Source organism: Choloepus didactylus, chromosome 1 (assembly GCF_015220235.1).
Source record: "Choloepus didactylus isolate mChoDid1 chromosome 1, mChoDid1.pri, whole genome shotgun sequence".
Lineage (NCBI taxonomy): Eukaryota > Metazoa > Chordata > Mammalia > Pilosa > Megalonychidae > Choloepus > Choloepus didactylus.
Window position 1 is genome coordinate 128,495,497 of NC_051307.1, and position 27,490 is coordinate 128,522,986.

Genomic DNA, 27,490 nt, shown 5'->3' on the forward strand with positions numbered 1-27,490 from the left:
TGGGCCTTTAGAACACAAGTGCGTGTCCCGAAGTCATATAGTCTTAGGGTAAAAGATTGGAACTAAAATTTAAAATGATAATGCTATGCAAAGTGCTTGGGAAATCCTGTAAAATACAACTATCAGCACACAAAATAAGGAAATGTATGTAATGGGTAATCTGCACTCTTCCAGGATACTAGATATGGTGTAAATCAGGGTATTTTGTGTGGGCGTAATCTTCAAAGTAGTGGCGATATGGAAAACTTTTATAGACATCATTTTCTCTGTGAATTTAAATATGCTGTTAGAAAATAACAATTTGAACAGAAAAATACTATCCATAGCTTGTATTGAGTATAGTTATAGATAATAAAATGAATTCTTATTGTCAGATATCTATTTTTAAAAACTCAGTGAGCAAAAATATAACCTACCTGAAACTTACATGTCTGCAATAAATCTCAACTTGTGTAATTTGTATGAAAATAGATTTACATAATTCACCTAATGCAATGCCTATCACATAATAATGTGATAATGAATTATAATTTTAATGATAACAAATTACTAATAATCTTCAACTTAAAAAGCCCTGTTAGGAATGTAAAAAAATACTTTTTTTTTTTACCTCCCTAAAATACCAAAGAAAGAGAGGTGTTTTCCAATAATTTATGAAAATAAAATAATTTTTAGCTTAACACATTTTTTAAAACTTTGTCAGTTAAGGAAATTTAAGGACAGTGCCATACTAGACATATTTAAAATTAGTTTCCATTACTATTTTAAGTTAATAATCATAAAATGTATGCCTTTTCTTAGAAAATTTGTGTGCATTATCATATGATGTATTTTATATTGGAAGGAACCATAATATGAAAGTATGCTACTCTTGGGTTATAAAAATGCACATTATTGTGGGGGAGAATGTTAGAGAGGAATATAACTAACAAAAATTTACTTTAGTATATGTCTGAATAAATTTATGCTAAATATGAGCAATTTAAATAGTTATGCATGCAGGATTATAAAGGCACAAAGATAATGGGATCTAACACATTTTAAGACTTCTTGAATTTCAAAAAGATCTACTTAAAATCTACTCATTCATTCTGAATTCTTATTATATTATATAATAATAAAAAAAGTGTTCTGTAAGTTGTATTTCTATGCCACACAAGAGACCCATGAGCCCTCAAATTTGGCAATGTTGTGATATGTATATGTAATTTTTAAAAATTGAAACTGCATGGAAATTTGGTTTACCTATTTTGTTGGTACCTGGACTTTGATATTTTCACTTATATTCCCTTAATGTTCTTCACAAATCCAATTCCTCCAAAATAAATATAAAATAAGTGAACATAAAATAAGGTTAAACATTTTAAAATGTAGAAAAGTAAGAGTTCATAACAATTTACTCTTCCACAAGCTATGTATCAAGTAATATTATGCACAACCAGTTACCTTAAAAGGAAACAATTATATAATATTTTTTGAAGTTTGTAGGGATCATTTACTTTTTAAATATATAATGTAAAAATAATATTTGGCTTTCTTTCTGTTTTTTTCTTTTAGCTGTGTATTTTTTTTTTTTTTTAAAGTTCTATATCCATTAAATATACACTTCCATTCCCTCCATTCGCCACATCCCCTGGCAACCTTTTGTTGAGTTTCTTTAAGGCAAAATGACCACTTGGAATAGTGCTGACTTTTTTGAATAGTTAAGTCAGTAATCCAGCAAGTCTAGCTATTTTTTTCTCTAACAACTGAGATTTCCATAATCAGATCAGCCATGAAAAAGGCCAAATATAGTCATTAACACAAGCAAAACAGTATTTAATATATTTTTACCACTATTAAGATAGATTACAATAAATTACATAGTTATTATCATAAATGTGATTATACCTTTTTTTGGCATCTGGGTCTGTTCTCTTTTTGGTTTATCCAATATTATGAACATAAATGATTATAAAAATAAAATGTTTACATTAAACCTTACCTCAAAACTCTATATTTTACAGTTTTATTCATATAACAAGTACTTATTTAACAAATAACAACTTGAGCCAGGCACTGTGCTAAATTCTGTGGGGTCAGTACAAATTAGTGCAGAATCAGATGCAGACCTACCATCACCGAGGTTACCACTTACTGCTGGAAAAGAACAGCAAAAAAGCCATTTACCATACAGTGTGATACATATCATAAGATGGTTAAGTACAGACTTCTGCAGAATAAAACTATAGGACAACCTCTAATCAAGCCCTAAGGTCTACAGAAACTTTTCTCAAGGAGATAAAGAGTGCTTAAGAAGTTGAAATAAATCGTTCAATAACCCAGAGTGAGGTGAAGAAAGAGATGGCAAGGGGGGGCGGGAATCTGGAAGGCAGGAAAAGTCAGGTCATGAATTTGTAAATATTGCTAGTTTTGGATTATGTCCCAAGGATACCACATGGAAACATTGATTAAGCCTGGAAAGAATGATATCAAATTTTAATTTTAGAAATATCATCCTGTCTGCAAAGAAAATGGCCTAGAAGAAAGCAAGCATGGTGACAAGCAGGATTTGAAAATATGTTTCAATGGCCCAGAGTAGTGACAATAGGGACCTAGATCAGGGGCTAACATTATAAATTAAAAGACAAGGCAGAGGATGGATTTGAGAAGTTCTGTAAATATAATCCACAATTTTGGTGATTGCTTAATAGATATGGCGAGTGTATGAGAAGAAAAGGAAGTCAATGAATTTTGCCACGTTTTCTGACTTGACTTTTACTGAGTTAGGGACATGTATAGCACAGCAGGTTTATGGGTAAAGTAGATGAGTTCAGTCCTGGAGATTGATTTAGTGCCTGTGAGACATCCAAAGGGAAAGGCTGATATAGATGGCCTTTCGATACGTACGTAGATGGTAATTTAATCCACTAAATTAGATATCATCACTAAGATATTTATATAAAGTGAGAAAAGGCATAGGATAACTGATGAGCCCTGATACTAATGAAGAAAAAAGAGGAAAATGAGTCTAAAATTCAGACAAAGAAGAAGTGGCTGGAAAATTAGAAAGAAAATAAGAAATGTGTGGAGTTTCTGAAGGCAATGGAGGTTCATCTGTTAAAAAAGAAAGGCAGTAAAATGGCAAAGTAAAGACTGAAAAATGACCATGTATTTAGTGATTTAGGTCATTGTTGCCATCCATGTGTTTTTTGTATCTTCCAGAATCATATAAAGAGAGCTAAAAATCTATATATCTGTATACATATTTCGTATCTCTGTGTGTGCAAGCATCAAGTTAAATACCCAAAACATGTAACGAAACTTATTATGCCACTAAGAAGTGTAACTTGGTGCCTAAAAACCCCTTTGGGAATTATTTATGTTTCCTGAATAGCCTGTACTGAAATATACACTCATTAAATTTTCACCTTTTCCAAAATTCCAAACCCCTTCCACTGTTCCCTGTGACTCCCAGGCTGGCAATAAAATTCACTTTGGTTTCAACCTACCAGAATTCCCTTTACCTTTTGGCTTTAACTGATGTCTGGCTGATCTTGAAGATCTTATTTCATCTTCAGTCCTCTTAACTGGTGACTGTTTTTATTCCACTGCCTATGTACCATAGAGTTGTATATATGTTTACCTGCGTGCTCATTACCATTTCCAAAATATTCTTCTCTCCTCCCTCAAAATAATCCAGCTTCTTTGAAACAGAGACTATCAAACTATACCATCCACTCCCCATCCTCGCTGCACTCATCTCCTGAAACCCTGGGAAATTGACTCATTCATTGGAGATTTTTCAAACCTGGCTTACTTTCCTTTTCTCTCTCATAATTCAGCATTTTATTATTTTGGTATTTATACCAATAATCTGTCCAATGCCTTGGCCACTTTCTTTGAATCTTTCTCACCTGTGAGACTCACAACATTATATGCAACCAAATAAATTAATGTGGCTGGAAACACACACACAAACCATAGTAACATCAAACTCAAGAGGGTCTTTAATATTGTCTAGTATTAAATGTCCCTAGGCAATTCATTCCCCCGCTTTTCCAAAGAAAATTTATGTCTTCTCCTCTCTTCTGATACTTCAAAATGTCCACCTTCAGTCACATCCTCAGTTATAAACTTGCTTTTTTTCCCCATGGAAAAATAAAAATAAAAAAAGAATCAGTGAGCTCACCAAATTAGCTGACCTACCAAAATCCAAGTATAAATACTCTGCATACCTCCTGCTGCAATGTATATTCTGTCTTTTTTTCTCATCTCTATGTGAGGGTGGGGCTCTGTAGAGCCCATTCCCTGGTGTCTATGCAAGAATTTAGGTTCTAATATTATTTTCCCTCCCTTTTTCATTATCAATTTTTCCTTCTTCACTGAAACATTCATATCAATTTAAAAGTATACAATATCTCTTATCTTATGTAAAGCTTTCCACATCATTCAACAGCTGATTCCCCCATTTTTCTATTTCCATTGACAGCAAAACTCTATAAATGAGTTATCTCTACCCGTTGTTTACTTTTCACCTCTCATTTTGTATTTAAACTATTCCACCAGTCCCAGGACTTCGTGGTGACTATTCTCACCATGGCCATCAATCACTTCCATGTTGCCAAAGCATATGATCTTTTCTTAGTCATCTTACATGACTCAGCATCAGTATTTGCTACAAGCACATTCTTCCCCAGCACTCACCGGACTTTGTCTTCTTTTTCTGGACCTGCCTTTTCAGTCTCCTTTGCTGTTCCTTCTCATCTCCTCATCCCTAAATGTTATAGTATTCCATAGCTCAGTCCCTTGACATCCCTTTTCTGTACATACTTATGACATAGATGTTCTCACAGCTCTAACCACCATGTACATCAGCCCACAGCTCTCCTGAAACCCCTGAGCCTTATGGGCATATACATATGAACATCTAATAGGTATCTTGAACATTATATATCTATTTTAACTTTTAATATTCTTCTCATAAATGTCCCATCTCAGTTTAAAAACAGCTCAATTTTTTCACTTGCTCTTGCCAAAAAACTTGTGGTCAATTTGCTGCCTCCTTTTTATTATTCCTACATCTACTCTATCTGTAAGTTCTATCAACTTGACCTTTAAAAAATAACCAAAGCAGAATTATTCCCAAGAGCAAACATTGTTTAAACTCATGCCCATTACATGTCTTTTAATGTAGAATACTCATAAATAGGGAGGGAGCATTAGGTGATATTAAGAAATTATTACATTTATTAGGTGTGACAGTGTTGTTTTTGTTAAGTAGGAATATGTTTTGTATTTTAGAGGTCAACATGAAAATACTTAGATGTAGAATATTGTGGGGTCTGTATTACAGCATAAAACAAACAAATGAACAAAAATAGAGTATTAGAAAATATGCAGAATTTAACTATATTTGGACACTTCCACTGCTACCACTTTGGTCCAAGCCACCATCATCTCCCACTCATATTTTTGCACCAGCTACCTCACCATTATTTCTGTTTTCTGTGTTCACTCAACTTCAGTCTGTTCTCAACAAAACAGCCAAAAGGAGCTATTAAAACAAGTCAAGTCCTTCCATTTCTTTGTTCACAGTCCTACAATTACTTTTATCCCACTCAGAGTAAAATAAAACATTTTACACTAGCTCACAGGCCCCATTAAGTGATCTGTACACCTCCTGATTTCCCATCTCTCCCCTTCCCATCCCCATTCCACTTTAGCCACATTGGTTTCCTTGCTATTTTTTTTTTTTTTTTTTTTGAACATACTAAACACAGTCTCATACCAGCCATACTTAGGGCTTTTGTGTTAACTGGGTCTTTGCCTCCTTCTCCAGATATTTATATGAACATATCCTTAATTTTCTTCAGACATTCTAAAGTTACCTTCTCAATGAAGACTTCTCTGGCTCCCTGAACAACATTTTCAACTTTTTCCCCACTTAAAATTTACCTTCCTGTGCAGGTTTGAAACTGTTCTGTACCCCAGGAAAGACTATGCAATCTTGTGGATGCAGACTTATTATGGGTGGGATCTTTTGATTAGGTTGTTTCCATGGAGATGTGACCCACCTAAATGTGGATGAGACCTTTTGATTAGATTATTTCCATGGAGGTGTGACCTCGCCCATTCAGGGTGAGTTTTGATTAGTTTACTGGATTCCTTAAGAGAGCACAGGAGCTGACACAGACCCAGACACCTGGAGATGCAGACAGAAAGACATTTGGAGATGCTAACCTAAGAGATGAAGCCCAGAGTTTGCCCTGGAGAAAACTAAGAGAGGATCCCCAGACACTTAAAGAAAAACACCCTGGAAGAACAAGCAAGGATGCACAGGGGCTGAGAGAGAGAAGCTAAGAGAGACAGAAGCCCAGAGACATTTTGGAGAAAGCCATTTTGAAATCAGAACCTGGGAGCAAAGGACCAGTAGATGCCAGCCACATGCCTTCCCAGCTGACAGAGGTGTTCCAGATGCCATGGATCTTTCTTCATTGAAGGTATCCTCTTGTTGATGTCTTACTGTGGACAGTTTTATGGCTTAGAACTGTAAATTTGTAACCTAATAAATCCCCTTTTTAAAAGCCAATCCATCTCTGGTATTTTGCATAAAGGCAGCTTTAGCAAACCAGAACACTTCCCTACTTCTTTTTTTTGCCCCCCTCTTAACATTTACCATTTACATCGTTTATCTTATCAACCATCTCTCCCTACTAGAATAAAAGATCTATGAAGACAAGTATTTTTTTTTTTTTTCCACAGCTTAACCTCAGTTCCTAAAACACAGTATGGCACTTAATGTACAGTCAAAGAATTGTTGTTGAATGAATGAGTGAAAGAATGAATGAATGTATTTTTCTCAGCTTCCCCAACTCTAAAGCTCCACAGAGCTCAGATTTTAGATCTCTTTCCTTCCTTCTCTTTTCTTATATTTTTCCCTAGGTGAGCTCATCCAGTTCTACAGCTTTAAATACCATGTATAGGCTCATGGATTCCATTTAAATCTCTATATATGTCTCTTTCATTTGCAAGTTGCTTCAAATCTAATCCTTAGATTTCTTTGCATCGAAATTTCTCCATCCCACATCAACAAATTCTATCAGCTTCACCTTCGAAATATATCCTTGAAAAATGTAGATCCCACTATTCCAGAATTAAAAATCTAATCCAAGAAGCTGTTATGGATTGAATCATGTCCCCAGCAAAGACATGTCCAGGTCCTAACCCATGCTCCTGTGAATGCAAACCCATTTTTAAATAGGTTCTTTGAAGACCCTGTTAGTTAAGCTGAAGCTAAACTGAATCAGGGTGGGCCTTAATCCAATGTAACAGGATTGCTTACAAACGGGGAATTTGAACGCAATCAGGAATAGGGGACTAAAGGACACAGGTGAAAATATGACTGAGGTAGAGTTGGAGTTACGGATTTATGTCAAATCACTGCCAGAATGCTACTGACTTCAGAGAGAGCATGATCCTGTCAACACCTTGATTTTGAACTTCTAACATCCGAAACGGTGAGGAAATAGATTCCTAATGTTTATGCAAAAGAGTTTGTGTCATTTGTTATAGCACCCTGATAAACTAAGATAGTAGCTAATATATATTTTCTAGATATGACTGTAACCAACCTTAGTCCCATCCTTGCCTCTACACAGTTTATTCTCCACACTGGTTGGAGTGATCTTTTCAAGTGTTAGTCAGACCTATCCCTAGCCCAATAATAACTCCAGTGATTTCTCATTATACCTAGAATAAAATCCAACTTTCTTATAATTATCGACATGTGTCTACATGACATGTTCTTTGGCTATATCTACTAACCTTCTGTCTGTGCTCGAGCCAATCAGGTCTCCTTAATGCCACTTACCAAAAATGTGTGTGTGAACAGGCTTTGAGAGGTTGAATAACTTTACGCAAGTTTAACCAATTTTTAGTTGCAGAGTCTGGTTGCAGAGCCAGTGATTCCAAACCATGTATTAGGTAGCTTTCTAGGATGTTATATGGTCCTGGGAGCAGGTTGGGTGCATTAATTGAAATGGGGAACATAAAAGGCATATGCTTTTGTGGCATGTATGGGGAGAATTGAGGGTTATACATAGTTGTGGACCCATAAAATTGAGGAAAGCAGAATGCCAAATACAGGTGTCTAAGCAATGGCTAGAATTTCCTGCCTATAGAGTCGAGAATAATTAAAACCATGAGAATGAATAAATGCCAAGGGAATGAATAGAGGCAGAAAGGAAAATTGAGTCGAGACTATGGAACAAATAATCTAACTGGTGGCCTTATTTGTTACTTTTTACAAACATTTGAATAACAAGATATTACCTGTTGCCAGAATATTAGGTCACAATGGCAATGATTTTAAAGGCAGGGAATAGGGTATATATCTTTATCAAAATCTTTAGTTGGACATGTGCAATGTTAAAAAGTTATGAAAATAATTCTAGCACAACCCCTGAATGGATTTGTCTCCCTATCAACACTATTTTCTACTCATTCTTATTTCCCTTCCCGTTGAGAATCACTGATTTATAGCATGGGAAGAAAAACATACCCAAAATTAAATACACAGACACACACACACACACACACACACACACACAAAGGTTAACAATATAAGAGAAAATGATGGTAAGTAGTGAAAGAGATATAGCATAAAAATAAATATATTTTAATTAAAATTGTCCTGAGAATAGCGTCTCATCACTGTGAAAATAATATGAATTACTAGTAAATGCATGTCTGAAGGAATGTGCTTCCTAAAAGAAAACCGAGATGGTTTTAAAAATTGCAAGTATTTTTAAAAGACGCAACTCTGTTGTGTTTTAATTTTTAATCCTAAAATTATTGAAATAAATCACATCAGAATTGAAAATCTAAACATTTTTCACTTGAATATGGATTTCTTGATTTTTCTTTCACCTCCACACATGCAAAAAAGCCTTGCTTTTAATTGAGCTTCCAACATACTATGAAAGAGGACAGACTTTAGAGGAAGACAAGCTTGGTTTAAATCCTATGTTTACCACATACTTGCTGAGTTAATAAATCCTTTGGTATCTCTATTTCCCTAATAATATATACCTCACATGTTTATTGGTAAAACTAGTCCAGTGAGTAATATATCTCCTATTTTGCAGAGTATGCAAGCAGGAGCTAGAATGGCTATGATGGTTGTAGGAGAGTGTTGTTACTCTCTTCAACCATTATCATCTTCTTCCCCTTCTTCATTTTCTTCTTTTTCATCATCATAGCTTTCATTTATTAAATATTTTACCATGGCCCAGTCATGATTCTAACATTTTGCATAGATGTTCCATGTATTCTTTACAATCACACTACAAAATGCATTGCATTAACACCCTATTTTATAAGCAAAGAAAATGATGACAAGAGAGTTTAATTAAACTGCCCAAAGTCATACAACTAATAAGATTTTTAAAATACTTTTTTGACCTCAGTTTCTTGATTTTAAAATTGTTTTTAAATTATGATACCAGAAATAGAGCTTTATAGGTCCTAATATCAGAAAAACTTTAAAAAATAAAGTGAATATATTGTTGGCAGAAATACTCCTCATCCTTTATAAAGCTACCATTCCTTAAGAAATAAATAATCTCTTTTCCTACCCCTCAGATTTAGGGCATTTTAAGATTTCTAATTTCTAATAAAAATAAAGCAGGTATTTATGTTCATAAGTACAAATTCATTTAGGGATATACATCTGATCATGACAGTATAAATATTTCTGTAACTAATCATAAAACTGAATATATAATGTAAATCAAAGATTCTTAAGCAGTCCTCCTGATGAATACGTTTTTCTTAAAAGTCATGAGACAGTGGCTAAGGAATACTATCTTTAAATATACAGGTTATTAAAGGGTGCCTCTCAGTGTAAAATAATTATTTTTGCAGATTATTATGGCATATCTGCTTTGGACATAAGAAGTAAAAGCGTGTGACTGACTTTTCTGCAATTAGCAAGTCATTCAGAAGTCACATTCATTCACTGTCACTAGAGAAGAATCTGGAAGGAATTGCCTGAGCTATATTTAGAGAACTGTAATTTTTGAGAACTGTGAAGACCAGACTATTCATCCGTCTCGAGTTTCTTTTTCTACGTAGAAGCCGGAAAGCTTTAGCCAAGAAGCAAGGCAGGAAGGAAGGTTTGTTTTCAACATCCTTCTCAGTTTATCTCACTACTCCTTACTTTGACCAAATAGTAAGTTTTGAATACCTACAGGCCCTTTAAAGACGTTTGGCTATCCTCCTCTCCATTTCCTCATAGACAATATTATTTTTAATATTATTACCTGAATTTGTAGTAGTTTAAATTTATTTATTGTCTAGCTTCACCTACTTAATTGATAGAGCCCTAAGACCAAGTCCCTTGCCTGTTTAACATAGGGAGTGCTTGGCACACAATAGGTAGCAAAAGTCAAAGAATGAATAGCAAAGAACTTCCTGAAAATAATTTCAGTATTGTGGACTTTAAAAAAAATCACAGCTGGCCACATTTAATTCATCTCCAGGTAAAAGTAAACTCATTGTTCCAAGAGTGAATAGGTAATCCTTTTTCCGAAGGAAAAAGAGGCCATGGTGTTAGGGTTGGGAATAGGGTTACGTGGTCTTGAATACGTCTGGTTTCATGTATAACTAAAATTATGTTATAGAAGAGAATTTAGCTATGTGGTCACAAAGCAGAGAACCTCTGGGTAAAATTCAGAGACAGTTTTTAATTTAGTGTAAAAAAGACATTTTTTTTAAGGAAAAAAAAAAATTAGCCCCAGTGCCTGTAATGTACTGCGTATGAACAAGATCTATCAATGAAAGTTAGTAATTAGTTAAGTTAAATGAATTTGAATTGTCTTGAAAATTGTGTACATCCAGTGTGGAAAGTAAGCAATGGAAACTAGAGTAGTTTTATGCCAATATCTAACAGTGAATCAAACACTGAATGAGTAATTGGACAATATTGCTTCAAGGAAACTTCAAGTTTATTTAAAGGGCATATCTTTTATTGAGTAAAAAAATAAATGAATAAAATCATTTAAGTAATAGAAAAGCTAGGAAAAAAAAAAAATCCAGAAAGGAGTCAACTGAAACAATTATAGGATAGAAACCTTTTTTGATTATAAAATATTTCTAATTATAGGCTAATAAAATAGGGAGCTTCAATGAGGAATAATTGAAGGCTGGAATGGGATATCACAAAAGTTTTCAAATAATGTAATTATTGATAGATGATTTTTAATGTACTAATTAGTGATCAAATGCCAGAATAGAAGAATTATTGAAAAATAACCTGGCATTTTATGTGGTACATAGCAAACATGTATTTACCACTACCTCCAATGTTGAAATAGTTTTAATAATATTTAGGTCAAAAATTTTCACATATTATTAATTATATTTGCTCTCATGGATCATGAAAATAAAGTAAGATTATTTCATATATATCACCATTTTAATGGTTAGAAATTCAGTTTGGTTGGCTATTCACTTTGAAAAATTCATTGAACATGATTTGGGCTCTATTCTGTACATATGTTTATTGCAATAAAACTTACCTAAAATGTTTATTGTGCTAACAGGAATCGTCAAAAATAGTTTCATTGCTATCCATGCACTTTAACGTGACAAATTAGTTTCTTTCACCTTACTTTCTCTAGAAGCAATATCTTTCTTTGTAGACATATTAAAAACCAGATATACCTAGATATATTTAAAATTGTAGTTTCTAATATATTCACCATATTACCTAAATCTTTTCTTTGCACATTGGCTACTGTGCATATTTATACATAAAATCACACTGGTTTCAGCACATTAAAATTTGTAACCTAAATTCAATTGATGATTGATCAGTACTAGGCAGGTGTATTGGCTTAAGAAAGGAGGCTCAACTGAAATATCAAATGCCGTCTCTAGATGCATGAAGAATATATAGGGTAGTTATATTCTCAGGTTTCCATAGTGGGAACTGTGCTATTTGGAAGATACCACAACACACAACAATACATTCAGAGAAAAGTTTTCCATATTGCTTTTGATCTTTATAAAGATTTCTAATAAAATTGGAAAAGAAAAGATACAACTTGTCACCCTAGAGTTGAACATGTTTTGTTCATCAAAGTTTATCAAGTATTCTATAGGATAAAATGGGTATGTCCTCTGAATAGGAAGTGGAGAAATAAAGAGATGAGATATTCATCCACAGGCACAGACATTATGCTAAGAAGTAGGTTATTACTGATTCTATGATTAAAACTGGAATGTTGTCATACCTCATTGTATCACTGCACATGACTATCTGATCTAGTTTTCAAAAACTTTATAACAGTAATGCTTTACATTAGGAAGCAATGATATTTTTTAATGTTGATATTGTGTTTAGTCAAAATCATGAAAACATGAGATTTATGCTTTTGGAATTGTGGGGTTTGAGGCCATGCATTCACTCTTTCTGAGACTGAAACCCAACTAGGACATCTAGTTGTGTGATCCTGGACTTAAACTCTCTGTACTTCAGTTTCCTCATCAAGAAAATCAGAGTAATGTTACATTCTTCAGAGAATTACTGTGAAGGTTAAATGAGTCATTACATTAAAAAGTGCTTAAACCAATATCTCATATATATCAAGTTGCCAATAAACATTAGATAAAATGTATCATTTTTATTTAGTCATTGTCTTTAAACAGGTCTCAGCCTCAAAATATCATTAGCCAGCAGCCTTTGCAATTGTTTAGGAGAGAACAAAACAATTTTGTCCCTTCATTTAGAATGACAGATTTCAATTTATAATTGTATGCAGTATAATAACAGACTTTTTAAAAAATTTGCTCTGATAAAATCAGCCTCGTGGTTTACTTACATCAGCAAGCCCTCTGCTAAGTAAAAGCTTTACCCAACGGTTTTGTTTTTTTTTCTTAAATTGGGCACTAGTGTAGTCTACAAGGGTGAACAAAACAGACATGTTCTCTATTCCTATAGAACTTACGGTCTAATGGATGTTGTCAGTCAAATAGAAGGCCTTCCAGCAGATAGTGATATAAAGAAAATACCTTTGACTTCAAGAAGAATTATTTGATATGTTCAAACAGCCCATAAAAGAAAGAAAATCATAATAATTAAAGTTTCATACAATATTCTTAGAGCATTTATTTCCCAAGTCCTTTTTAACATTCATGTGTTACTTTAAAATCAAGCTATTTTAAGACTTGTATATATTGCTACAAAATTAAGTCTCTAGGACTTTTTCTTGGCATTTTGTAATCATTCCTGAAACTTGGGCTTGCTGCCATTAAGTTTATGGCACAGACTATAGCAAACTGACATGAAGAGTAAAATTGATAGAATTCGGAAAACTCAAAAGAGAAGCCAATTTGTTTCAAGTTGGGGATTATTTTCTTATCCATGATTAATGTTAAATCTGCCCTTTATTAAAATAAATGCTCTAGTGCCATTATGTGGAAATGCATTTGAACTTTATACAGACCACTGGGCGCCCTCTGGGACTCACATGATTGCATCCAAATGACAGCAGTTACTCTTCTGTCTGTAGAAAAGAAAAATAGGTATAATTATAGTGCATCCTCACATTCAGAAGTTAGGCAAAACATCTGGTGCACTTGCCAGGCTGTAGGAAGAAAGGAAGGAAGGAAGGAAGGGAGAGAGGGAGGGAGGGAGGGAGGAAGGAAGGAAAGAAGGAAGGAAGGAAGGAAGAAGTGGAGGGAGAGAGATAGAGAGAAAGAGAAAGCAGGTCTTCTGCCTCTCTCTAAATTAATCTAGTTATTCAGCCCACTTCATTTTCTGGAGAGCTGGAGGAAGCTAAACATTGCCTGGTGTTCCTCTTTAATTCTCCAGGTGATTAAGCAAAACTTTCTGTACAAACAGTGCAGAGGAAAGAAGAAAGAATAATCTTTCAGACCATGAAAGCTTTGTGCATCCATCATACCAACAGCATAGTAAGGATGTTAGAGATCTTTTGTCTGGCAACCTTTTGCCCCTTCAGATGATGAAAATTGAAGGTGTGCTATGCAACCTAATTGCTTAATGAGAACTGTGCTCTGGTGATCAATTTGTTTTCATGACTCTGTCCAGCAACCTTAGTGAAGTATTTAGTAGAGTAGGTTAACTATAAAAACATCTTTTAAATACCGTAAGATTTAAATGTTATCATAAAAAATAAAAAAAAAACAGACAATGTGCTTTAAAGTGGGCAGTTGATTCCTAGTTATATATTTAGAAAAAAGTACATCTAAGCAAAGGTGAAAATGTGTTGGAGGATTTTGATTATAAAGAGAAATATATTTTTACATGTGTTTAAGACATTTTTTACTCCTTTTTTTGTAGGTGTGATTGAATTCAACAAACACTGATTGACAACCTGTATTAGGCTTTCTTTGATGATAGTGATAAAAATATGATCAGAGTAAGACAAAGTTCCCCACACCAGGAAACATTCAAGAAGTATCACCTTAAATGCAATGTTCAGCTTTAGTTGTTTTATCATCTTTTATATTGGATTTTTTTTCTTACTTACGAGGCATCCACTTTCATAGTACATTTCTAGCTATAATTGGCCATTGTTTATTGGTAGTGACCTCATTCCATATTCTCTATGTCTCCAGTTACTACAGTTGCTAATTATTCTTAAGATTAGAAGATGATGTAAAGCTAAACATAGCCTATCTGCATTATATCCTAACATAAATGATGATATTTATTTAACTGAAATGTAATTTGTTCCTTGTTGATAGTATTGAGTGAAAATAAATCTTCATCTCTCTTTTTATTTCCTTCCCTATCAGGTTTAGTCCATTGATATGTTTTGCCTTTTCAACAAATTAGGTAACAGGATAATACAGGCTAAGTATTTTTTGGGGGGAATTTCCCTTTTCTCCTCTTCTCTCCTCTTCTCTTACCATCTCTTCTCTCTCATCTCTCATGAAAGCCTGTATTCTTTATTCCCATTTTTCAGTCAGAAGTTGAGAATGTATCCCACTTTACTGGTTAAAATGATGAAATAAAGAAAATTAATAACCCACTTGACCACGGACCCTATTCACATTGAATATTTAGTACTAAGAGGTCATCATTAGTGAATTTCTGCATGATTGTAAATTTCTAAGGTGTAGGATTAGAAACTTGCCCCTAAGAATACCTGGATTTCTGCCTGGAAATACAAACCCTGTTGAAAAAAGGAGGGGAACTTAAGCTAAAGGATCTAAGGAACTGTTCTTCAATAACTACTTCCCCTAATTTTTACTGTTTGCAATATAAATGTCAGGAAGTGGGAGGAAGCAAGTAACAAAAATGAATAGATTTAGATATTTGCACTAAATACAATCTAAATTGCAAATAATCCATCTATTAGAAATTCTGTATGCAGGACTATATTATAAACTTCATATTGCTTTAGTAAGTAATTTTATTGCCCTTATTACGTCCAGAGGGAAACAGTCAAAAAAAATCTTCATAACAAACTCAAGTGAGTCTACATGGAGATCATAAGTAAGCCTTGGAAAAGAGTTGTGTTTTAGTTTGTGAGTGGGGTTAAGAGAAAGTGTACATATTGTGAATCTTCATCAGCCGATGTAGAACATGGAGGTCAATTCCATTACCACTTCAGAGCACTTAAAGAATCAATGTGAATTTTTAAGTCTTTGATGTTAGAAAAGTAGTATTTATAAGACCTTTATAAGAATAAAGTGAACTTCTCTTTTCTAATATTGGAAACATTTATAATTTATAATGGCTACTTAATTAATCCAAAAGCTATCCAGTATTGAAGACTTTCACTTAGTGCTCATTTCAACAAGCATTTCTTGTGCGCATACTTCCTGTCTATTATTACAATAGGTGCCAAGTATGCAAAAATGAATAATATATTATGTGCTCCAAAGCTCACAATTTGTTATTGACATTATTTGGCACCTTTACAGTGGGTTGCAATAGTGTGATTTTTGTCTTTTAAATTAGATTTTTATGTAAATTGTATTTATTCAATTATTTTTATATCCAAAATATTCAAATTGCAAAATACATATATACACTTTATATATGGGAGGCAGATAAGTAGGGATATGTGTGAGTTTGTGTGTGTGTACATGTGTAAAGAGAAGTTATTTGAATGGTTCCATTTGTCTTTATAGACTCTTGTTGGAAGCTTGTAGAAAACAGTGAAGTTCAGTATAATATGTTTCTTAGAAAATAGTCTACCTAAGACATTGTGTTATAGATTAAAACAGAGCTAGTATCATCAAATTATTGGTAATACATTCATGAATTAATACTAAGTTGATTTAATAGAATTCAGTGGGTATTAAACTCATTTAGTTGGTTATATAATCAAGAACAAATATTAAAATTAATTTATGAAATTTAAGAAATCTATCTTTGGATCAGCATTAAAGATTGCATGGATTTTAGAACCCTTAATTAAATGAAACCAGTAATGAAACTTGGTCAAAATTATAAATATATTATAACCATTGAAAATTCCTCTAGAAGGAATCAAACACTACTTCAAAATGTATTTAATACCCAAATTGAGGCTAAGGAATTTGCTGTACACAAAATGATTCAGAGAATATGATCATGATAGAAACAGGATTCTATTTATCCTTTTCTTTATATACAGTGTCACTGTTTTGACTGTCTCTATATATTTTCCCAAAACAGATTATGTTGTGAATTCATGTTTCTCATCATGTCTTTAAATACGAAGAGCAAGTTTGTTTACTGTATGAAAATTATTTTGTCTGTCATTTATTCAAATATCTTAAAATACTAGAAGCCACATGTGAATTTTTTTATTTGCCATCACTTCTACAAATCATTTGTAATGAATATCTCCTATGTTATTTTCATTTTGCTAAAGATTCATAGAAAAGTTAGTTCCTAAATTGCTTAAGGGTCATAGATCTTCACATCTCTTTAAATGTGCATCATTTATGTGCAAATTATATGCTGTTTTTTTTGTTTCCTTATGCCTACCATTACTAATATTATAATAGTAATTTTTATTTTAAAGTTAAACTATTATGGCAAAATTAGTTTACACGTGAATCATATGTCAAAATATTTCCACAGTAAGTAAATTAGGTCCAAAAATATTTATTTGAAGGAGAATTTCATAGCATTTAACTCAGAGTACTGAGTTTCCAGAAAATAGAGAAATTATCGTCTATGAAGTCTGTGTCATGGTAGCTTTGAAATGTGAATATTTACTATAGCTAAAAGTAAAAGAGATAACTTAAAATATCAGTTGTGATATTGCTTATATATTCTAGTTGTATTTCTTGTATGTATACTGTGAACTAGGCAGTATTTAGGTTTGTAAACAAGGCAATCAAATAATGACTTGCATGGAGCTTATCCTCTAGTGAGAGAAGAGGGAAAATGGGCAAAGTAAATAAAACAAGATGAAGAGATAGAGACTAGTTGCTTCAAATCAATCATCAAGGAATGCCTGTTTAAAGGGATGGTAGGAGAAGGGAAGGACAGGAGGGAGCTAAGATCTGGAAGAGAGAGATACTGTATATACTATTATCTAATTTATCGCAATACGACTTTTGCAAATAGTATTGATATTTGTAAATTGAGTTACATTTTTAGTTTCAGTGCTCCTGTGAGAACACCATACAAAGAAGCTCATGAATCCATTTGGAATGCAGAGATTCCTTCAGTGAAATAAAGATTACTTACTAAATTCCAACTGCCTACTTACCATCTCCACCTGGATCTGAATTTTAACATGTGCAGAGCTGAGTTCTTGATATTGCCCTGCAAGTACACTCCTCTTGCAGCCTTTCCCATCTCAGTAACGGTGACTCTGTTCAGCCTCCCAATTTCTCAGGCCAGAATCCTAGGAGTCATCCTTGACTACTCTCTTCTCTCTATAGCTAATGCATTGAATCAATCACAGGGGCTCTACTTTCAATACATATGTAGGATCTGATCACTTCTCTCTATCTCAATTAACTTTCTGGTTCAAGCAATTATCTCTCATCTAAATTATGCAGGTAGCCTTCTAACTAGTCTCCCTGCTTCAGATTTTGCTTCCTCCTGCCCCTTTTACCATCCCCACCCATCTAGTCTATTCCCAAAACTACAGCCAGAATTATGATTTTTTTTAAATATGTAAGATTGTGTCCCTTATTTCTTCAGACTCTCCAATTGCTTCCTATTTCATGCAGAGCAAAAGCAAAAAGCTTACAAAGGCCTATAGGGCCTTAAATAATGTGACCCTTCTGTCACTTCTGAAACCTCATCTTATACTACTTGCTCCTTTGTTGGCTCCACTCCAGCCACACCATTGTACTTGATTTTCTTGGAAAACTCCAGGCACATGTCTGTCTTTTAGTCTTTGCTTTTTCTTCCCCCTGCTGACATGCTGTTTCCCCAAATAATGCATGGCTCATACCTCTCCTCCTTCAAGTCTCCACTTAAATATTCCCTTTCTAAGCTTTCCTATAAAATATTGCAAAGCTTTCCTTAACCCCACCCCACTGACACAAACACACACGCATTTACTCACTTGCCATATCCTATTATCCCCACACCTTGTTTCTTATTTCATCACTATACATAGCACCTGTGCCAGTTTGGATGTATTATGTCCCCGAAAACACCATGTTCTTTGATGCAATCTTGTTATTAGTGTTGATTATGTTGATTATGTTGGAATCTATTGACTGAGTGTTTCCATCGAGATGTGACTCAATCAACTGTGGCGAGAACTTTGATTGGATAATTTCCATGGTAGTGTTACCCACCCATTCAGGGTGGGTCTGAACTAAATCACTGGAGCCCTATAAAAGAGCTGACTAGCAGAACGAACTCAGAGCAGCTGTGAGTGACATTTTGAAGATGGCCATTGAAAGCTGACATTTTGGAGAACACCATTTTGGAACACATCCTGGGAGCAAGCAGATGCACATACGTGCCTTCCCAGCTAACACAGGTTTTCCAGATGCCAATGGCCTTTCTCCAGTGAAGGTACCCTATTATTGATGCCTTACCTTGGATGCTTTACGGCCTTAAGACTGTAACTTTGAAACCAGTTAAAGCCCCTTTATAAAAGCCAATCCGTTTCTGGTGTTTTGAAATATGGCAGCCTTAGCAAACTGGAACAGCATCTATTACTATTTGACAAAGTATGTATTTTCCTTATTTATTTTGTTTATTATCTTTCTTCCCCAAAGAGTGTAGCCTGCAAGAAGCAGGAATTTCTGACTCTTTTGTCATTGCTGAACCTCTGGTGACAAAATAGTTCCTAACGTATAGTAAGGTACTCAATAAATATTTGTTGCATGAATGAATGAATGAATGAATGAATTTATTTTCTAAATTCAGATTCTCTATTAGTCCTTCTATTTAGTTAAGTAAAATAGAATTGTGTTTAAGTTTGCATGATATGGAATACAAATACCCATATATATGGAAATTTAAGAAATACCCAATATATACTATATCCCCTCAACCCTCTTACAACACTAGACTATTCAGCTGATCTGCCAGTTTACAACTAGTAATTACCATTTTCATTTTACTAGATTACAAAGCTCACTGAAATATTATTACTTTTTAAACCATTATATAGCTTACTTTGAAATAACTGTCTCTGAATTCTTAATCTCAAAACTCTTAATTCCTGTGCTAAAATTGGGCTGGCAAAATCAGGACTCTATAACTACAAGAAAACTTGATACATGAGGTTAAGACATAACCATGTCAATCAATATGTTTTTTATATATCTGTTCATAATTCTGTGCTCAAATATCAGTGGTAAGCAGGTAATTTTCTGCAGCATGGACGTAAGGAAGACACTCTGTGCCTTTTTTGGTTAAAAAAGCTTTATCTTGAAATTTTTCAAACCCACGTAAGAGGAAAGGTATAATGGTAAGCTTGAGAAGGCCTTTGTATACCACAAAGTAGAAAATGTACTCAATAGTAAAACTACAGCATAGATGTCTCTATTTCATGGAAAATTGTACTTGCTACTACTTTGGAGTCTATTTTGTGACAAGAACAGAAAATGTTTTTTGAGATATAGTAAAGTTAGGATGTTTAAATTTACCTTGCAATTTGGAAATTAGAATTATATACTGCTTTGGAATTGTGTATCTGGGAAATACAAAGATTTTAATTGATACAGATAAGAAAATTACATTTCTTATCAAGTTTTAATGCCTTTAGAGAGTTCTTAAAATTATAGAGTAATATGTTTCATCACTTCTACAGCTATTTCAATCATTTTTTTGAAAACTATATTTGCATCCACAGGCAAAGGAATTTTATCACTGAAATACAATTTGGGATGTCATGAGTTATTTCATAGGACAAAATTTGTTAAATGAACACTGGCAGTGCCATTAGTGCTACGCTCTTGAGCTCAAGTACAAGTCAGCTCTGTTTAAGTCACCGTTTGCAGAAGCCAGAAATGATTGAGCAGTTAAAATGGTGCCATAAGTTAATTAGAGTGGAATTAGAAGGAAAGTGGGCAATTTAGGAACATAAGAATTGCTGTACCGAATCAGACCAATGGTTCTCCTAGTTTAATATCCAGCCCCAGCAGCTGTACTTGTTAGTTTCTAAAGCTTTAAAAGAAAAGAAAAAGATGATATAATTCACCTAGACAATCATGCCATCTGCAATCTGGAGAAATTTTCTTCATGACCTCTCTCAAATAATACCCTAAAGCAGGAGGTATCAATCCTGTTATGATACTGGTTTAGCTTGAATAAGTCTGGTTGTTAATAATTCTAATTAAATCATCCAGTTCCTACATAAAATCAACTATTCCATCAGGAACCTGTTTAAATCTAAATCCTGAATCATAGCTGAATATGTCTGCTTCTATGATAAAACATAAATTTATGATGCTTATTAGATGCAAGTTTTGATGACAAAATCTACCTCTAGATAACCATGCTGGATGAGTGCCAGCTACTATTTCCAAGTTCTTCTGGGTTCACAGGCTTTTGGGAAAAAAGTCTTGAATCTGCTAACAATAGTCCCAAACATTTATTCATTAATAATCTACAAAAGTTATCTGAATTATGAAGACTTTTTTATGCTGAACTTTCAGAAAAGACCCACTGGAATTTTTCATATGTGATTTTGCTTAATGTAGAATGCATCTAAAGAGAAGGAAATGAATTCCTTATCACTTTTGTCTTTCATTTATGATAGAAGTTCCTGTGGCTACCCTATAGGTTTCTCAAAGGTCAGTATTTCTAAAACATTATGCTTACAATAATGTCTTTAGTCAAAATTCCCTCCAGGATAGTAAATGCCTACCAGCTGAAGTCTCACCATTTTTTGGGGTTGTCAGGTCCTAATGTAATAACACTAATGTCCTAAAGTCATAATTTTAATGGTATCTCCTTCTATTCCAGAATCAAAGAAAATTACTTTTGTTATTGTTATTTGAACTAAGATGCACACTCATTTTTTATGACTATGTTAATTCAGTTCCCTTTCTCTAGATCTCCCAACTTACTTTTCTGGTTCAATTCCTTATCTCCTCTTTTTACTTTACTTCATCTAGAATCCCATTCCTTCCAGTAGTTTTCTTTCAAGCATATAACGATTGCTCACGCCTCTTAAAATTTGTGTGCTTTAGGCTCTGGTTTGGATTCCTTTATTTCCTTAGTTCTCTGTTTTCACGTTTCATGTAGTTCTTTCTTATAAAGTTCCTGAGGGAAGTTATGTTTCATATATATATATATTTGTATTTCTAGAGCCTCACACAGAATCTAATTCAATAATAATAGAAAAATATATTAAAGAGAAATTTTCAGAATTACCAGTGACTGACTATTTAGAGTCCTTTTTCAAAATGTTTGCTATTTCAGTATCTGTGTGATGGATAATTATGGCTATATAACATATTATAGGTAATATATTATCATGTTATGACTATATATAATTATCTTATTAAGTGTGCAAGGGTGAAAATGAGCCCAAAACTAAAATTCTCGAAGAAAAAATCAGCTGTTATTGATTAAAAAATAAATATGTGAGAAATAGAAAAAAAAAAAAAAAGAAGGTGAAGGTTTTGAATGGGCTTGGACACGTGAAGTTGGGAAATGAAGGAATTCCAAGCAGAAGTAATAGTTGAACCAAAGGAAAGACAGTGAGAAAGAGGAGGAATTAATAGGGAGCTGTCACTAATTCTTGTTGACTGACTCATGAAAGAGAATATCTGAAAATAAGCTTCGAAGTGTGGATGGCATCATTTGTTCATTAAATCCTAATCTGAATCCAATGGGGAATTATTGAAGGATTTTTAAGCAGTGAACAGATCAACAAGTACGTGAAATGAACTTAAAAGTGAGACTAAAGGCAATTCCTAGAGAAATAAGATTATTAAATAATTAGATATGTAATCTGTCCCCAACTCAAGTAGTAATGATAAGAACAAATAGAAGGAAACAGATTCAGGGAACATAGAGTTAGATGCTATTAATGTTCATTATGAAAAGATTTGGCACAGGTTGAGGGAAGAGGATGAAACAACAGTAAAACTGCTCTTTTGGGTATGTATAAGTATGAAGAAAACATTAGCATTGTTAAAACATAAAATTTTTTTCTCTCTCTATGTTAAACAGACATACAGTTAGTAAATTCTTTAACTGAATTTTAATTCCTGCATTTTTAACTAACATAATGTTTCAAGGTACCAAAACACTCAACCTGTCATCAAAACAAACCAAGATTTTTTCATGACTTTTTAAAAGCCCTTGTTAACAGTTTTAGAGAACAATAGTCTCAATATAACAATCATTTGAGTAGAACTGTAATGTCTTCTTAATTATTTAGAAATCCAAATGGAACCCAGAGCAATGGCACAAGATGGCCTGTCTTCAAAAGCACTGAACAAAGATATTTAACCTTTAATACAGAGTTACCAAGAATATCTGCTAAACTACGTGGTCAACAATGCAAATTCTGGACTCTATTTTTTCCCAAAGTCTTGGAAATGACAGGTATGTGGGGTTTTTTGTGTGATTAATTAATCGATTATGGATTTTGTGAAGGGGAGAAGGGCAAACTATCCAAGGCATGGTGATGGTGTTAATATATGTTTGTGTGACTTACTTTCAGTGAGTCCATTATTTATTTATTTATCTATTTATTTATTTATTTATTTTATTTTATTTTGAAATAAATTCAAACTTACAGGAACAGTTGCAAAAACAATACAAACCCCATAAACAGAACTCCAGCATACCCTGACACCCCTCCTCGATACCCCGATTCACCAACTTTAACATCCTGTCACACCACCATTTCTTTGTTTCCCTCCCTCCCTGCCTCCCTATCATCCATCATCTATGGCTCTGATTTCTGAACATATGAGAGTGAGCTGCACACATCCTTGAACAAACAGTATAATTCACATGTACATTTCCCATGAACACAAACATTCTTTTAAGCAATCCCATTAAGCGCAGCTAAGAAGTTCAAGAAATTCAACACTGATACAAAGCTTGCATTCTATATTTCCTTTTTTTCTTTCTTTTATCCTAACTGTGTCCCTTTGAGCCTCCTCTCCTCCATCCTCAGATCCCATCCAGGATCATCCTTGGCATTTAATGTCATCATCTATTTAGATTGTCTTTTTTTTTTTTTTTTTCCAATTGTGGAAACATATATACAGCCTAAATCTTCCCATTCAAACCCCTCCCTAACATGCCATTAGTGGGATTAATCACATTTAGAATGTTGCAATGCTATCACCTTCCAACCATCCATTAACTAGAAATTTCCCTTTGCCCCAAACAGATATGCTGCACTCATTTCTTAACTCCCCATTGCCCTTCCCCCACTTCTCATAACCCATATTCTACTTTTCATTTCTATGGTCATATTCTCTGATACTTTCTTTGTGTTTACCATGGGGCTTAAATTTAACCTCTTAAATCTATAACAATCTTGTTTTTCTTTGATACCAACTTAACTTCAATAGGACACATAGACTATGTTCCTATACTCCTCCATTCCCCCACCTTTATGTAGTTCTTGTCAAAAATTACATATTTTACACTGAGTCCAAAATCACTGATTTATCATTACAGTTTATGTATTTTAGATCCTGTAGGAAGTAAATAGTGGAGTTACAAATCAAAAATACAGTAGTATTGGTATTTATATTTACCATGTGATCTTCACTGGAAATCTTTATTTCTTCATGTGGTTTCAGTCAATTGTTTACTGTCCCTTCCTTTCAGCCTGCTCAATTCCCTTTAGCATTTCTTATAGGACTGATCTACTGGTGATGAAGTTCCTCAGCTTTTGATTATCTGGGAATGTTTTCATCTCCCCCTCATTTTTACCCCCCAGTTGTTTGTGAATTTTCTAAGTCTCTGATGGTTATTGACTTCTATTTGTATTCCATTGTGGTCAGAGAATGTGCTTTGAATGAATTCAATTTTTTTTTTTTTTAATTTATTGAGGCTTGTTTTATGTCCCAGCATATGGTCTGTTCTGGAGAAAGATCCATGATCACTATAGAAGAATGTGTGTCCTGGTGTTTTGGGATGTAATGTTCTATATATGTCTGTTAAATTTCTCTATATCTCTCTCTCCTTTCTTTGTTTCTCTGTCAGTAGTGCTCTCTTTAGTATCTGAAGTAAGGCAGGTCTTTTATTAGCAAAATCTCTCAGCATTTGTTTGTCTGTGAAAAATTTAAGCTCTCCCTCAAATTTGAAGGAGAGTTTTGCTGCATAAAGTATTCTTGGTTGGAAATTTTTCTCTCTCAGAATTTTAAATATGTCATGCCACTGCCTTCTCACCTCGATGGTGGCTGCTGAGTAGTCACTACTTAGTCTTATGTTGTTTCCTTTGTATGTGGTGAATTGTTTTTCTCTTGCTGCTTTCAGAACTTGCTCCTTCTCTTCAGTATTTGATAGCCTGATCAGAATATGTCTTGGAGTGGGTTTATTTGAATTTATTCTATTTGGAGTTCACTGGGCATTTATGCTTTATGTATTTATATTGTGTAGAAGGTTTGGGAAGTTTTCCCCAACAATTTCTTTGAATACTCTTTATAGACCTTTACCTTTCTCTTCCCCTTCTGGGACACCAATGAGTCTTAAATTTGGATGTTTTATTTTATTTATCATATCCCTGAGATCCGTTTTGATTTTTTTATTTTTTCCCATTCTTTCTTTTGTTCTTTCATTTTCCATTCTGTGGTCCTTGAGGAGGCTTAGTCATTGTTCAGCTTCCTCTAATCTTGTATTACGAGTATCCAGAGTCTTTTTAATTTGGCCAACAGTTTTTTTTTTTATTTCCATAAGATCGTCTATTTTTTTATCTTGCAATTTCTTCTTTATGATCTTCTAGGGTCTTCTTTATGTCCTTTATATCCTGTGCCATGCTCTTCTTCATGTCCTTTATATCCTGTGCCATGCTTTCATTGTTTGTCCTTAGTTCTTTGATTAATTGCACCAAGTACTGTGTCTCTTCTGATCCTTTGATTTGGGTATTGGGTTTCGGTTCTCCATTTCATCTGGTTTTATCATATGCTATAAGATTTTCTGTTGTTTTTGGCTTCTTGGCATTTGCTTTACTTGATAGGGTTCTTTCCAGATATAAAAAATACCAGTCTCTAATTTGTCAGATCTACAGCTTGGTGGTGTATACTTTCTCTAACTAACCAGCAGATGGTGTCCACAAGTCACCTATTCCCCTCAAGACAGTTCTCCCCAACTTTGTCTTTGTGGTGTATGGGGATCTGATTCCTGTGGGGTGTGTTGGGTCTGTTGTTGGTGCTGTCCGCCCTGAATGTGGGCATGTGTCTGGGTGGTTAGGGAGGCAGGGGAGCTTTAATAATCAAACTTCCCAGGTGTTCCCAGAGATTTAAGGCTGTTGCCAGAGTCTAAGGCTTCATTTCAGTCTTGCCACAGATTGTCTCTGCCACTGACACACAAGTCCTTGGTATTGGCATAGGGTCCCTGGGATTTCCGAGCAGGTCCCCCTTCTCAGCTATTCTCTTCCAGGACCTCTGCTGAGGGAAGGTTGTGCCATGTCACAAGTGCTCGCCAGCCCTCCAAGGAAGCCCTGGGCCGCTGGGCCATGCAGGGGTGTACCTAGCCTGTTGTTTCAGAATGCAGACTCCTGGTTTCACCAAATGCACAGTCCCTGTGGATTTAGCAGACTTTGTCCTGCTGGTGCATCGCTGGAACTGGTGTTCTGGGTCACTTTCTGGCATTTTTCATGGAGGTGTTTTTTTGCTGTCTCACCTAGCCACCATCTTAGGTTCTCCCTCGAGTCCATTATTTTTAACAACTTTCTTCCAGTGAGTTTAGACATGTTTTGAGGGTCTACTATATGATAGCACTTTAGCAGTTAAATAAAGAAAACTAAAATATAAATTTTCCCACGGAGAAGTATAAAACCTACTAAGGGAACTAAAATAGATTCCTACTTGCTATCTAGCCAACCTTTGTGGAATTAATTAATGGATAAATGCGTTAATAACTATATAAAATAAACATAATTTAAAGAATTAGAGGATAAGTACCCAAAAAGAGATATTGATCTATTGATAAATAGTAGAACTCTTTATAGCTAAGGGAGAAAAAAATCTAAATTTACATATTTAAAAACAATTCAAATATTTCTACATATTCTGAGCTTTGAAATATTTATCTATTTCAAAGATAATAAAAATTTGTATACATAAAGAATATTTATGTATATAATATGATATAACACAATATATAATATAATATAATAATAATATAATATAATATAGTATAATATAATATAATATAGTATAATATAGTAATTTTGTTGAATAATCCTTCAGGGAGTGATTGCTTAGAAATGTATATGGAAAGACCAGAAAAATTGGTTCAGATTATCTGATGATTAAAAAATTCAGTAGTAAGAAAATATTTTAATCTACTAGAGTAGTCAAACCATGTATAATCTTACTTTTATCATCTCTGAAAATAATGACATAAATATCCAAATCACTGCCTGGTTTTAAAATGCCCAGCTATCTATGACCCATGTGGCTCAAGTCTGGTTTCTCATTTTATTTTTCAAATAAAAGTAACTGACTTTCAACCATCAAACATACTGCCAGCCAGTTCCTGTAGACGTTGCCATTCTCTTTATTATAACACTCTAATTTGCAGACTCTGCATCAGATATTACAACACAGTGGCTGTTTTTAGTTTAGGGTTTGGGGGTTAGTTTCAGGCAAATCTGGGCATTTCAGAGCTATATTCGATTGTTTAATATGTCTTTTGATTATCAGACATTACTCACCAAAATTATAATTATGCACTCCATCTGTTTTGGAGATGTTTCTAATATACCAGTGCTCCACATATTACCAAATGTTCTGTGACATAATATATATCCAGAGATGGGCTTCTGCGTCCCCTGGCACAGCAACAGTGCTGCCCTTGTCCTCCTGGTGTGAATAACAATGAGGGACACACTTAATCCACCAAGGACCCAAAGAG

The 27,490-nt window shown here is 34.0% G+C and overlaps 1 protein-coding gene across 1 annotated transcript in view; it reads left to right on the forward strand.

Annotated features, from left to right (window-relative positions):
- The window catches only part of BCHE (butyrylcholinesterase), a 73,508-nt gene that overhangs the window by 32,500 nt on the left and 13,518 nt on the right, over nucleotides 1-27,490 (forward strand). Inside the window, exon 3 of the mRNA XM_037841409.1 lies at nucleotides 22,827-22,993. Coding sequence (XP_037697337.1) covers nucleotides 22,827-22,993 — 167 coding nt within the window. The remainder of the gene's footprint in view (nucleotides 1-22,826; nucleotides 22,994-27,490) is intronic.